This window comes from Parasteatoda tepidariorum, chromosome 2 (assembly GCF_982258835.1).
Source record: "Parasteatoda tepidariorum strain Cologne lab strain chromosome 2, Ptep-v5.0, whole genome shotgun sequence".
Lineage (NCBI taxonomy): Eukaryota > Metazoa > Arthropoda > Arachnida > Araneae > Theridiidae > Parasteatoda > Parasteatoda tepidariorum.
The window spans coordinates 118833718-118849550 of record NC_141756.1 but is presented as its reverse complement, the minus strand read 5'-3'; the positions used below and the strand labels follow the sequence as shown (position 1 = coordinate 118849550).

The window sequence follows — 15833 nt, the reverse complement described above, 5'->3', positions numbered from 1 at the left end:
TATTTGAAATTTTCTTTAATTACTTATTTTTAGGAGCCGCGCACTAATGTTGACAAAATAACTGTTGCGAGCAGTCTGCAAACTTATTTTATTTCACAGATACACAATTCCGAGTAAATGCACATGATTTGACAAAATATTTTAATTTTTTCCTTCCCTGTAAATATCATATTAGTTTTATGGCTACTAAGCAATAAGTTGATGATCAACATGCTAATATCCTGCAATATTTTGAACTAAAACATTTAATATTGAACCCATCAAAAAGATAAAGAATATCTTATTTTATTTTATGACCGTCGTTGAACAGCCGACCCAGTGTTGAATTTACGACTGCTAATGTTTGTCATAATGTCAACTCCGAATCCTTGCAATTTTGAACCAATCCAGAAGACAAGGGAACTCCTGGATTAGCACCACCAGAGGTATGATTTGTTATGGGAACATGGAGGAATTTGTGACTCTACAGATTTAACGTGCATCAGTCACTATTTGCTACACGGGGAGTCTTGTTTCAGCGGGGATCGAACCCAGGACCATTTGGACATGGACCCAGTGCTCTATCAGCCAGGCTACCCGGCCCGATAAAGAATATCTAATTTTATTTTATAACAGTCGTTGAACAGCTGACCCAATTTTATGGGTTTACGACTACTAATGTTCAACTAGGTATCCTTGTAATTTTGAACCCAATCCAGAAGACAAGGGAACTCCTGGATCGAGTATTGGGAGACATTTGCCTTCATGGAGGACTTTTTGATAGAGCTAACCCGCATTAGCGTTACATGGAGAGGAAGACCGCGAGAACTTCCCATGGTTAGCTTGACGGCAAGGGGACTCTAATCCATGATCCGTCTACCACTGAGGATATTTCACGTCAGCACTGCGGTCGGTGCAAGCCGGATGCGGAATTCGTATCTACTGAGCTCGCCCCATTGGAAGGCGAACGCTCTATCCCCTGAGCCACCGCAGCTCGATGAGGAATATCGTCGGGACTTAAGGTCCAATAACTATATTTAATACTTTCATTGGTCGGAATGGCCTGGTGGCAGCTCGATGGACTCACGTCTCTGAGAACGGCCAAAGACTCCCCGTGTAGTAAATGGTGACTGGTGCACGTTAAATCTTTTGGGTCAAAATCCTCCATGTTCCCATAACAAATTATGCCTCTGAGGGTAATGAATTGGACATTGATCGTTCTCTGGTTCAAAGAAAAATTATGATCTGTGGATAGATGTATAAATGGGTTCGTCCAGGTGTGATGCTTGAGTGTGGCAAAAGTCGAATTCTTGGCCATAGAAGGCGCCACTTGAAAACAAGAACAAACGCACCACTTGCCTTAAGAGCCAACAACAACGCTTTCATTACGTCAGTTTGCTCCTCTGAAGAGACGCCATTGAATAGTGCAACGCGCCGCGAAGTGTACACATTACATGTCGGTTGGTTTGAATTTTCCTATTTACGTCTTACATATCAGTATATTTTCAGATTTCGCCAATATTATAAGTAAAAATGCAATTCAGGATAATTCAAGAACAATTGTAGTAATTTAATTCACTATGATAAATTTTGAAAACAGGAGCAGGTCTACTAACTAAGTGCAGCAAGTCGTACTCCAATATAAACTTAATATTAACTGAATAATGTATTTTAACCCATTGGCAAAATGGGTCTTGTTTTGGATTTGATGGCGTGTGCACTTTACTTGGACGTCATCGTCCTTTTCAACTGTGTTCAAGAGTAATAGTAAGTCATGAGTCGTCATTGCATGCGTTGTTATGGCGACCGCTGCTGCTTGATAATTTTTTTTTAGAATTCTTTTTCTCTTTTTATATTCTCTCTTAATGTATTTACTTAATAATAATTTAAAGTATTTTTATATTCTTTTTATTATTAACTAACAATTACTGTCTTGACGGTGATTTCAATATAAATATGAATACTGAAGAAGTATTTTGTGACGTCTTGAAACTCGTATATAGCCAGGATTTGAATACCAATCCGACGACAAACATTCATTGAGACAGTTTTTGCAACCCATGATTTGAAATGTTGTGGCTTTTAACGGAGTCAAACCAGAAAAAAAAAAGCATTTGATCAATGGGTAACCAGGGATCGTAATAAAACAATCACAATTTTTTTAATTAAATTTTTTTTTTTTTAATATTTTGCCCTGTACTGGTTACTTATTATTACATTGAATTGTACGAGTTGCTGTATGATTAAATGATTCGTCTAGATGGTAGATTTTACTGGTTTTACTCATAGCATTAAAAACAACGGTACATTTATGCGAGTTAGCTTTTATGAGGAAATTACACATTTGCAAACATTACATTGAATAAATGTACTTTTAATAATTCATACAATGTTTATCAGTAAATAAGTGAAACATGACATAAACAAAAATCAAAATCAAAAATAATTTACAAGATATTACAAATATACAAGTCTTAATTATGTAGTAAAGTATTCGACAACATTTTTGCCTCTGTTAGTGATAACGGTGCCAGAACATATAGTAACAAGTGTATTCCGACAAGTAAAAAAAAAACATTATTTATGAAATATGTCCTAGCGTAAAATAATAAAAAAATAATCGAAATATTTAAAAAATAATGTTTAATATGTGTTCAAAATGTATGTTTCTTACCTTGATTAAAGTTTGATAATTATTTTATAATTAAAAGACTGAATTAGTTAATCAATGATTCATGCAGCTTTGGTGTAGAGAAAAAAGAAAACGAAATGAAACGTAGCTGGATACAACTAACAGGATTTATACTTGGATAACGAAAGCGACAATTAATGTTACCTTTTCCTAGATTCAAATACCATTATCATTTGCAAACCTAATCTGGAAAGTATTTAACCCCTTCCTTGAAAATGACGGGGTGAGGTTTCGCCCTTTATTTCTGGCTCCCGTGAAATTTCCGGACTGGAGTTTTCAGTAGTAATGCGGCAATAAGAATAAAATTAATTCTCTTACTCTTTTGCCCGGAAAACATTTTATTTCTCATTTCACACACCAGGTGGCAGTATCAGGATATTTTTAAAGTAATTGTAGATAGTTAGTTTATTTTAAACTAGCTACCAGCACTAATCAAATACGTGTATTTGGCAAAAAAGGCACTTTTATGACCGTTTTCTTGAAAATTTACCAATCGTTAAGGGGTCAAGCTGCTTGTCGTAACTCTGTTTTGATATAAAAACTTAACTAGATAATCGTACATTTTGCTGAGTTGAGTTCAGACAAGATGAAACATGAATCCAACAACATTTAATTTAAGGCCTTCTTTTAGACTATTTCAAAACTGCTAGTCGTCGCTGCCTTTTGATACAAGACATCTACATCTTTGATTTTGCCGAGTTAAGTTTCAAACAAGATAAAACATGAATCCAACTACTATTTATTGAATGCATTCATTTAGTACTTTGCCTTCTTTACCTCTTTCCTGAGAAGCGGATACGTAGTTCATTTTCTCTCAAAAATCATTGAAATTGCTTGATATTTTTTTCAAGGATTTTTGGAATGTTAAATTAAAGCAATTGAAAAGGTTAAATCCATTTTACGAACGCGTATAAAAAGTTTTCATAAATACCTTTTAAATGTTCATTGATTTCATTCGCTTGCTTTCAAGGAAAACCAAATGACTTCTTTTCATTGATATTTTATTTATTTTAAGGGAACTATGTGAAATCTATCTGCATTTTATTAAAAATGCTATCCATTAGGGGAAAAAAAAACGATTACAAACACATCTTTGGCACAGCCGTAAATATTCCATTCAATAAAAAAAAAGAAACAAAAAGAAAAACAACATATACTTGCGGCAAATCTAATGCGATTGCGTGTAAATTTTGCTGGAAATGCCTGATATTCTTGGCATAAGTCATTAGTATCGTTATCATATCGGCAAATTTTTTAGTAGAAAAACAATGACTTATGCCTGATATTCTTTACATAAGTCATTAGTATCATTATGTTTGATATATTGTTATGTTACTAACAAATTTTTTAGCACAAAAACGCTAAAAATTTTAACAATTATTTTATTATAATTTTTTTTTTTTTTGCAATAACATATCGTTCTAACTTTTGTTCTTAACAGCATTTGGTTTGAAATTCACTAAACTATATCATTTTAAAGTAAGATTTTCCCATTTAATTTAAACTTATAACATGTTTTAATGCTTAAATAAAAACAACAATTTTACAAAGCATAAACCTCGCAATTTGTTGTTCCATATTTTAACAACTTAATTCTTTGCAATCGTATCTCTAATCTCAGCAAACGCAGCGAATAAAAAATGCTGATCTCATAGTATTGAACTACTGTTCTCTCAAGTCGATAGATTTTGAAATCATCTGAGTAATATTTTACGTATTGAAAAACCGTTTTTTCTTCTTAAAAAAGAGTGATTTTTTTCCTTCATTATTCTACGTATTATAGACGTTGAACTAAAATTAATTCCAATTAGTCAGACAGCTATTTATAAACTTAATGCGTTTGCAAGGAAATAAAGAAAGAGAAGTTGACTAATTTTGTAGCAGAAAAGTCATCACTTTGTCACGCCTTCACTGTTAGAAATTTCCCGGGAAAAATGATTAAGTAACAATTTATTGAATGGCTATTTTACCATATTTAATTAAAACAGTCAAATAACCATAAATAAAATGGTAATCAAGTTGTTAAGTTTGAGAAAAACTGTTTATAAACTCATAGCCGAGCTGGCTTATCTGTCAATCTCATAACCGGCAGAGCTTGAGTCCGAGTGTTGACACCACAATGCTTTCTTCACTCCCTTCAATACATGAAGAATTTCCAGTGTCCGGCACTCTCCAATGCCCATTACCTTACGAAAAGCCGAGCTCCTATGCCTAGTTAAATATTAAATTTTTTTTTATGTTTTTGAAAATGGTTAAAAAACCGTATAGTTTTGTATTCATGGTTTTATAACCATACTTTTTGTAAATGGTTTCAAAACCATAAAAGTAAAAAAAATGTCCATAAACTTTACAGTTAATCGGATGGACAGGCAGCTGCCAGTTATTTTACCATAATTTTAGAATGAAAATTTTAACAGTGTAGCAGCAAAGTGATTACTTTGTCACGACTTGTATATGTGCTATGATGTTAGGTTTGCCGCAAGTATAAAGCTCTCAGTACACATTTCGTAGCGCTCAAGTTAATTGTTAAGAACAAATACATATCTTGCAATGAGGTAATATAAAGAACTCACATTTATAACAAATACATTCAAAATATAGGAACATATGAAAACTATTCGCAACTGATTATGTTCTAGTTGAGACAGTAATAAAAACAGATTGAGAAAAACAAAGTTTAGTTCGTTCACCAGGAGTTGGCACTAGGCTCTGTGCTTTCCTCACGTAGTATCCGACGATTCTATTTCGTTATTTTGCAAAGAAGGATGTGAACAATCCTGAAACAAGGTTGCTATTTGTCGATCGTATGACAAAAATATTTATTTGGCCATCTTAATGTGCATTTTCTTAACATTAAATATTTCATAAATTTGCTGATATTTCTCTCTTTTGAGTGAATAGTTTATCCTTTTTGAGACATTTTGCTGCAATATATTTAATTAGCTAGAGTAACGAAAGGTATAATAGCAGATGATAAAGCGAAGTAAGTGACTGAAAATGAAATCACTGTTTGTGTTTGGCGCGCATTAAGGGTTGTCTGATTTTCAAAAGCGGAGACGTTTCTCATCCCGCCCTGAAATGAACTCTTCGTCCGAGGGGGTGGAGCCAAGTGCCAACTCCTGGTGAACGAACTATATTTACACATACATCCTCATAAATCCTATTCCATCCTTTTTAGCACTCAGGCCCACACAAAAATATTCGTTTTCTTTCTTATTAATAAATACCCTGTTGAATTTTAATCTAGTCTTTTCTTTGTTCCACCGATGTCAAATCTTTATCTTCAGGTCAACTTCAGTTTGATCAGTTGATATTTGACCAACCAGTTTTGATCATTATATTTATAATACGTGATTTCACCAGCGTCTCCCACTATGCTGCATATTACCATTGTTCCAGGAAGGGTAAGGTTTGTTCTGGAAGGAAATAATATAATTTTTAATGAAGAAAAAAAAACGAACAACTTAATTATCGTTCTTACGTTCTGCAATCCTTAACACATTCAAATAACTCTGCAAAAAACTATTTTCTGGATCTTAGCAATATGAACTTGTTTCTACTTCGATTTATTAAACTTTTAAATCTCCAAAAATTTCTAATCGAGTTTCTCTTAAGAGGGCGTTATACTGTGCTTTCAACCTTCATTAGTAATTTAAAATTTGAAGTCTAGAAAAAGTGAGATCAAATCAAAATAGGGAAGACCATCGGGTGACCATGAATAGAGAAGACCATTTGATGAGACGCGGTGCCTCGGAGGATCGAGTGTCAGTCGCAAATTATCCTCAGTGGTAGATGAATCATGAATTAGAGTACTTTTGCAGTCAGGCTAACCGTGGAAGGTTTTCGTGATTTTCCTCTCCATGTAAAACAAATGTGGGTTAGTTCCACCAAAAAATTCTCTAAGAAGGCAAAATTTTCCGCAATACTTGACTCTAGGAGTTCGCTTTTCTTCTGGATTAGGTTCAAAATTACAAGGCTACGGAGTTGAACATTGGTAGGCGTAAACTCAAAATTGGGTTGGCTATTCAATGACGGTTATATTAAGAAAATTTAAATGGTGAAGAATATTCAAACTATTAAAATGCAAACAAATTATGGCAGGATTATGTAGAGGCAAAGTAATTCTGCTATTGAATTTTGATATTTTGAAAGTATTTTTTCAGCATTTCAAAATTCATGGTTTTCTCTTAGGTTTACCTGCATTCACTTTCTAAAGTATACATTTTGAAATGCCAATGGAGGTGGAATGGAATCCGCCTCCATGAAAAGTATTTCCCTGATATAGCGTCCCCTTAATTTTCTAAGGTGAATTGAGATCCTTTTGCCTTCCCACAATTCATTATTTTTATAGCTAGATGTGTTAAATATTTTTTCTCAAAAATTTTGGTAATGACTGAAAATTTTTTTTCTCTTTTCGAAGGATTTTCGATTAAAAAAACTGTCCCAAATTTTTTTCTTTTTTTGTCGTTAAAAAACTTGATTTAAATCGCATAATTGCTATGATTCCATTTGAAAGTAACAGAAATTTATTTACCTTCTGTGGATATAGTGTAATTATCGACAATGTCAACCTTCATCTATGAAAAGGTACCTCTCCACGGAATCGAGTTAACATGTCTTATATACCAGTGAATTGGAATTATATTTTTGTAGTGGTAGATGCACTACGGTAATCCCCCACCAGAATTATATCTGTGATAGAATTCGATGAATGGATACCACTAGTCGATTTATTGCTGTTTTGTGAGAAACCGGGAAAAATATATTAAGATCACCAGACTTTTTGAGTACTGATCGTGAGAGCTGTATTAAGTTCACGAGGGCTCCTGTGTTGCCATTAGCAATCGAGTGTATGCGTTGTGTGTGATCGAGACTGAGAAGCAACAGCGTGAGGAGGACAATGTCGCAGTCACAAGTAGCAAGTCAACTGTTTAATCCTCACTATCCATCGAAGTAGGCGTGTTCAAATCGTAGTGGGCACTTCTGCCAAGGTAGGCGTGTTTACATAACGTCCAAAGGATACCAATGTGGGGAGAGTTGTTATCGTCAATGTCAACCTTCATCTATGAAAAGGTACCTCTCCATAGAATCGAGTTAACATGTCTTATATACTAGTGTATTAGAATTATATTTTTGTAGTGGTAGATACACTACACTCTCGTATGTAAATTTAATTATTTTATAAATTTATTTATTCTCAAAAATTGTTTATACTTACTTCTTGTCGATCAAAGTTCCTTTGGGCATTCACTTGAGGTCCTTTCATCCTCATGATATCGTGCGGTGGGTAAAACGCATTGTTATATGTACTTTCCATTTGATTACGATTCCATCTATCGCCAACGTCATCTCGATTTCTCCACACTGCAAATTGATTCGCACTTATAGTTGGATAGTTCTTTGGCGGGTTGGCAACATAGGGTTGGGTATTCATGGTGTTCTTTCTTTGCGGAGGATTGTACATTGATTGCTTATCTCGTTGCAAGTCTGTCCAGAAAGCCCGATTTATTTGACTCGGAGCTTGTTGAATAGGTTGTTGTTGGGGAATTGGCTTAATGTCATTCCTCGGAGTGGTCAACTCATTCCAAAACTTATTATCTGACTTTTTTCGAAGCCCTCTTAAATGGGCTGTCCAGTTGTTGTACCTCGGTTTCAGAGGCTGCCCTTGTTGATCTCGGACCACTCCGACTGTTACTTCTCGCCAGGAAGGGACACTAGTCACCGCGTGGTCTCTCCTGTTTTTCAGGTCAATCAAAACGGGTAAAGAAGTGACCACTACGACATCTGGCTTTGAAGGATTCACTGACATTCGCGAAGCAAGGTATGGTGCAAGAAGATTACCACTTTGTGGGGGAGTTGTTGTGGCTTTCTCAGTAGTTGTGGGCACCGTTGTTGTTGTTGTTGTTATGGGAGTTGTGGTTGTCGGGATTTCTATAGTGGTGGTCTCTAGGGATTGGATTTTAGCTAACTCATTATTGCCATCAAACTCTGTGTTGTTACAATCTTGCGTTGGTAAAATATGCTTCTTTAGCAAAGAATTGTCGATGTTGTCTTCTGTGGACAAAACTAAAGATAACTGGTTCTGAAAACTCAAGCACTTAGTTGTAGTAGCTGTGGGGTCAGTTTGCAACAATATCGTGTTCGAATCTGTAGTTTGAGCAGCCAAATGCGATAGAGGCGTTGTTTGGACTGATTCCGTAGTTGCTGTCGAGCTCTCAGCACTTGTTGATACTTCAGGCCTTTCTGTCTGAAGTTCAGAAGTACTTTTTAGGGGCAGAGCTTGTACAGGATCATACTGCTGCTGTAGTGAAGACATTTGTCCAACAGTCATGACAAAAAATGGGTTTTCATTGTCATTAGTAGATTCTTCACTTTTATTTGAAACATCCGGAATCGCTGTTTCAGTTGATAGCGTTACTGGGATAGTTGCTGTTGTTTCAGGGAGTAGGGATGTAGTTTCCACTAACGGTATGGGTCTCACTGTACCATCAAGAGACTTCGTTGAAGTGTAGGAAGGTGTCACAAACTCATGATCCTTATGACTTAAATCTTCGTCACTGTACAAGTCGTCACTTAGCTTGGTGTCTGAGTCGTCCTCTAAATTTTGTTCCTTAAAAGTTGGGATCGCTTCTACACGCTTATATGACACTTCGAAGCTTTTTCCATCGTTAAGAATGTCGCTCGGGTTGTAGTCATACGATTCGTCTTCCATCTTTAGATCTTCATCAGAGCCGAATTTGACTTCTTTGGGCTTGACATGCAAATGCAATTGGAATTTGGAAATGAGTACAGCCGTACCATCAGGAAAGAAGCGAAGTAACAAAGCCGGTTTTCTTTCAAAATAAGGTTCTTCACTCTCAGGGATTTTATCCCTTTTCAAGACTACGGGTGGCTTCGTGTTCCTTTCTCTCTCTTTGTTTCTCGAAAATTCTTTGCTAAAAGAAAATAAGTCATTTTTGTTTTTTCTAGGTCTCATGGGTGTTTCTGTGGGGCGTAACCTTATCTTAGAGTTTTTGGCATCTACAGTTGAGTCTATTTTTAGTCTTTCTGAGTCACTCTGCAAGTCTGCGCTTGAAGAATTTGTCTGTTCTTTTTTCGCATGATCATTGTGTTCATTTAAGGTATTAATGCTTTCAGGTAAGATTTTAGGTATGAGCAGGGAGGAATTTTGTGCTTCCACCTCAGAGCTGGCAGGAAGGGAGTAACTTGACTGGATAAAAAGGATGCAGAAAATAAATACTTTAAGAGACGCCTGAAAAGAATTTCAAAAGTAGTCATTTTAAAACTTTATGGAAATTCATTTTGTAGATATTTAATAAAATGTTAAAAACATTAGTGTACCAAAAATTAAGATTACAAATATAAAACAAATTTGACAATAAAAATGGAAAATACTACAATGTAATTTGGACACATAGCGTGCTCGAAAACAAAAATTTTCATACTTTAAAATTGCGGATTTTTCAAGCATTCCTAAATTTAAAACTAGAATAATTTTTGGTCCCGTAGTGGACTGATCGTTAAGACACGGTTTCCCAGCAGATCACCGAAGTCAAGCATCACTGGCTGCCGTCAGTGTGCGGGTGGGTGACCACTTGGATCAGTCTGCGTAGGGTCCGAGGGTGTGCGGTATGGGTCCTCGTTAAACTGTTCTACCGTAAAGTGCTCGGTTTCGCGTGCAGGTCGTCGGGCTACCGAAGCGGGGGTGCCATCCCCTCTGCAGAGGATCAAAATTGTGATGGCATGTCCTCGGATCATCCTGAGGGATGTTTCCCAGACCGTCGCCAATAGCCCATTGTGTAGCTCTAGTGAGACGTAAATGAACTACAAGAACATGAATAATTTTTGAATGTTTCCCTCTATCCTAAACAGAAAAATTTTACAGATTCTTTGACCAATTTATCACAATTTTGGATGTATGCTTAGGATCATTATCCTGCTTACACATTCACAAAGTCCAAAAATTCTATTTGTTGCGATGTCAACAAAAAATTTAAATACTATTAACAAAGGGAATGAACATGCATGTTTACAACTATTCAAATGAAAATTGATTTTGTGCAGGGCGGAGAAAGCTTGGGGCAGAAATGAAATGGAAAAGTCTATTTTAACAAATTAACATTTTTGCTTTAACTATGCTTTTAATTTACGTAGGTTTACTGATAAATTGGAGCTATATTTTAGTTTTAATGTGCTTCATAGTTAATGCCAGAGAGAGAGAGAGAGAGATGCATTTTATGAAATAAGATCTGCCCGCTGTACAATTTTTTAAAAAATTTTCCATCATTTTTCTTTATTTTTTTAATACATATTACGAGTTTATATTGGAATAAAGAACTTAAAAATGTTGTAATTACAAACACTAAATTAATATAATGTATGAATTATTGTTAAGTCATTGATGGATTTTTATGATTACAATTGAAAGGAATTTATAGTGAATAGAATTATTTATTTCAAATGTTATTTCTACGCAGCATAAAAAACAAATCGTTATGCATATAAATTGAGTGAAATCAAACGTTTCAACGTTTCACAATCAAACGTTTCACAAGATATATATGAATGTTGTTTATTTTTAAAAAGAGTTCAACCATTCTTTCAAAGCTGGACTAACAGAGACAATTTACCAACAAACGAGCGAAGCAACTCGAGAAAAAAAAATACTTATGTATTAACAGCACAAAATATTATTAACAAAATAGCGTATGATGACATCAGAAAAAGCGATAAAAACACATTAACAAAATGTGCATTAATAATTTAATAATTATATATTTATTAACAAAACGATATTTGCTTTTAAAAAAAAATATCGAATTATCAAGGGACGGTGAGTGCAACGAATAGGGGACGGAGCCTCCCAGACATTTAAAATATTTGAAAATAAAAATAAGATTTCTCAAATTAAAATAAATTTATGTTTGTAATACAAATCAATACAATATAGGGCACAAGGGCGCCAGCAGAATAATATAAAAGGGAGTGCAACCCTCTAACAAACTACCCCCCCCCCCCAAAAAAAAAAGTTAAAATATTCTGTTATTACACTTTGTTTTGTTATTACATGTACTTAGATCTGCTAATTTTTTTCAAGATACATTTCTTCATTGTTAACAAGATATTTAAGAAAAAATACAAATTTCTTGTGCCTGCAAATTTTGCCATGATAAACTGTATTGATGGCGCTGGCATGGCTATTGACTTAGAAACACAAATAAATACAAACAGTAGTTTCGTATACTAACGTGTTTGTGTACGCTTAATATTGGTATTTATTGTGTTATTTAAGTGTTACAGTTGTGAGAAGTCAGTTTGTGTTATACACCTTTGTTAAACTAAATAACTAATAGAAATTAAAATATTACTTATATTTTATTAAATGAAATTTAAAAATATAGCTTAGATATCTGACAAGTTTGTGCATGCTCAGAAAAAAATCAAAGATGACTCAGAATTCATTGAAAAAGTTATAAGCAGATTTGGACAGCAAACAAGACGATCCCAATTCTTGTTTAATTCAACAATTTTTTAATTGTTATGCATTAATAATTACTTAATTATTTGTTTTTTTAAAAAAATATTTTCAATAAAATTTTTTATAACAAAATTGCTTTTCTGTATTTCTTTAATTGTTTTTTTTTAAAAAAAAAAGCCAGGGGGTGCAAGTGCACCCTCTTGCACCCCGCTGTCGGCTCTCTTGACAGGGCAGATTTAACGAAAACTACCTGCCACAAGGGAACTAAATACGATAGATGGCGATTATAATGGTTTGCATATTAGGAAGCAAACAATTTTCTTTTAGCTATTGAATCTCTTAATCCACTAATTAATTTAAGAAACAAAATTGCTAATAAATGGTAATCGAATTACCTAAAATTAAAAATAATTAAATTAAAAAAGTAGCTGTGGTGGGTCAAGGGATACAGCGCTCGCCTCCTAATTAGGTTACCCGGGTTTAAATCCCAGCGATGAACTATAGCACCGACCACAGAGCCGAAGTAAAATATCTTCAGTATTACAGTCCCTGGTTGATTATTATTAGACGCACTGTTAGAGTCGATGTAAAATCTTAATTATCAGATGATGCTATTCAGCTTTACTGTTTTATGTGACTGAAACCAGTTCCCTTCAAAATTAACCAATTGCAAAACCAATCTTTAAGATCCATATTCCATTGCAAGCTATAGTTATTTCAATATAATAATTACAAAGACAATGTCACAACTCTATTTTAAAATTGATTTTTTTTATATTATAGTCTTATTTCAATAGTTTCATTACAGTATTTCAATATTCTAATTTCAATATAATAGTTCAAAAATATTTCATCTCTGAGATCAATATTCCACGGCAATCAAACAGTTGATTCAAAATTTTATTTAAGAACAAACATCGTTATTTCATTTCAATGTTACAATTGTTTTGAAATGATAGTTCTGTTTCAATAGTTCATTACGATTTTTTACTACTATAGTTTCATAACTAATACAACAATTCTAGTAGTAATGATTTACTTCCAAAATCAATATTCCATTTCAATAGTTCTATTTCTTTATTAAAAATTCGTAACTGATATAATAGTTCTGAAACAAATTAATTTAGTTCCTAAATGTATTTTAATATTCGACATGAGATAAAAATATCATTGTTTCTTTTCAGTATTACAGTTATTTTAAATTTATTGTACTGTCTCAATTATTTTATTACAGTATTTTAATATTATAATTCCTAAACTAATAATTTATTTCCAAAATCAACATTCTATTTCAATAGATCTATTTCTCTGCTCCAATTTTATAATAGATATAATAGTTCTAAAATTAATTGATTAAGTGCCTAAATAATTTTAGTATTACAGTTCAAATAACAATATCCTAGTTTCATTTCGATATAACAGTTCTTTAAAAATTATAGTTTCTTTTCAGTAGATCCATTACGGTATTTCAATATGAAAATTTCATGACAAGCAGTATAATTTCCAAACTAATAAATTAGTTCCAAAATCAACATTCTATTTTAATAGGTCTATTTCTGTGTTTCAATGTTATAACTGATATGATAGTTCTGAAATTAATTGATTAATAATTTTATTATCCCATTTCAGTATAATTCAAACAACAATATTTTAGTTTCATCTCGATGTAACAGTTCTTTTAAAATTATAGTTCTTTTTTCAATAGTTCCATTACAGTATTTCAACATTATAATTTCATTACAAGTAGTATAATTCCCGAACCAATAATTTAGTTCCAAAATCAACAATCCATTTCAATATTTCTATTTTTGCGATCCAATTTTTAACCAACGTTAATAGTTCCAAAATTACTTTATTTTATATCTAAATGAATAGTCTATTTCAATATTATAGTTCAAATAACAATATCGTAGTTCAATTTTAATATTGGAGTTATTTTAAAATTTTAGTTCTATTTTATTAGTTTCGTTACAGTATTTTGATATTATAATTTCATAACCAACGTAGCAGTTACAGTATTAATGACTTACTTACAAAGTTCTATGCCATTTTAATAGTTCCATTTCAATATAACAATTTCATAATCGACGCAGGTTCAAAATTAGCATAATGGTTCCAAATTAATATTCAATAATTACAATAATACGTTGCTCTTCCATGTAATATTTAGTTCAATATTATAATTTCGAAAACTACATAGTAGTCAGCTTCAAAATCAATATTATAGTTTTTAATAGCAACATAGTAATGACGCTGCTGAAGCCGATTTGCAGTTGTTTACGTTTGTGTTTTCATGGGTTAATATTGTAATGCAATACGTTAAAAATAAATACAAATAGGAAGTATATGAAAACTCTCCTGAATAAAAACTCATTACATGTATGTTTGAATATAAAAGTATTTCATATAACATCGTGCAAAACATGTCATTATTAAAAAAACTACAGTGCTTCTAATAATTTGGTTTAATTATTATAATATACTAATATTATACCTGATATAAAAATAATCTATATTTATATAATGTATCGTCAAATTTATGTTATATCTCGTCTAATTAAAACAATTGATACGCGAACGGAAAAAAGTGCAAACCGATTTCAGTCGCATAAAAACAATAGTATCATCTCCTGATAATTAAGATTTTACATAAAATTTTACAGTGTGTCTAATAATTTGCCCAGGAACTGTATTTACTGTAGTGTTTAAATAAAATTTACTGCGGACTGAGTAAGTAAAATTGATTGATTTAATTTTAAACTTTTAGAATTTAAAAAAAAAAGAAGAAAAGTAGTTATAAATTCTAAATTAACCACATACCTTGTCAATCATGATCGTACGAGTGACTAACAGCGGTGCCATAGCTCGAATGGGCTTCTGTTCGATCATGGGTCATCTTTTCTTTGATGGTTAAAAAATTCAAAAACTATCGCTTACAGTGACCCCCTTTCTCTGACGCATGCGCAGAATCTCGACCCCTCAATATGAAAAAAAAAAATTCTTGAGCGCACTTCATTGAACACTGGAATAGAAAGTATAGATAGCCATATCTTTTCCTCTATCGCTCTTTCTCTTTCGACATTTTCCCCCTTTCTTTATAAACTGTTCCAATTGTTGATTAGAATAAAAGATATTTTAAATGATATTTCCGCTTGTTTCAAGAAGTGAAGAAGATCATTAAGTATTCATATTCTTTAAGAATTCTTCTGCGTGCAGACGATATATTTACGTTGGATTAGGCATGATTTAATTGATATGTTGAGAAGGAAAGTCACTGAAATTTTCATGGAAAGGGAAATAGTGTAATTTTATTTATTTTCACTGCAAAAATCCTAAAAATTTGTTCGAAAGTAAAAAAAAAATTTCCGAAAATAAAAGTTTAATCCCATATAAGTATGAAAAAGGACTATAAGGGCGTATGGGACTATATGCTCTCGCATCTCTTTAACAGCGCTTTTTTGTTTTTCAAACAGTGTTGTAACTGAGTTAATCGTTAGAATTTAGGTTTAAGGTGAATTTAATTAAGAAATTTTCAATATATCTATCTATCTATCTATTGATATATATATATATATATATATATATATATATATATATATATATATATATATATATATATATATATATAAGTAGAATTCATAATAAATTCTCTCGTTTTTCTTTTTAAAAATTATTTTAGGAGCT

At 32.7% G+C, this 15833-nt stretch overlaps 1 protein-coding gene across 1 annotated transcript; it reads right to left on the bottom strand.

Moving 5' to 3' along the window:
- Window positions 1–5579: 5579 nt before the first annotated feature.
- LOC107440165 (uncharacterized) lies at window positions 5580–15109 on the bottom strand. Its single transcript, XM_016053007.4, has 3 exons — window positions 14970–15109; window positions 7890–9923; window positions 5580–6087 (listed from the first exon to the last, which is right to left on the bottom strand). The coding sequence occupies exons 1-3, from the start codon at window positions 15036–15038 to the stop codon at window positions 6028–6030; spliced, it is 2163 nt and encodes a 720-aa protein (XP_015908493.3). The 5' UTR covers window positions 15039–15109; the 3' UTR covers window positions 5580–6027.
- Between the last annotated feature and the right edge of the window lie 724 nt (window positions 15110–15833).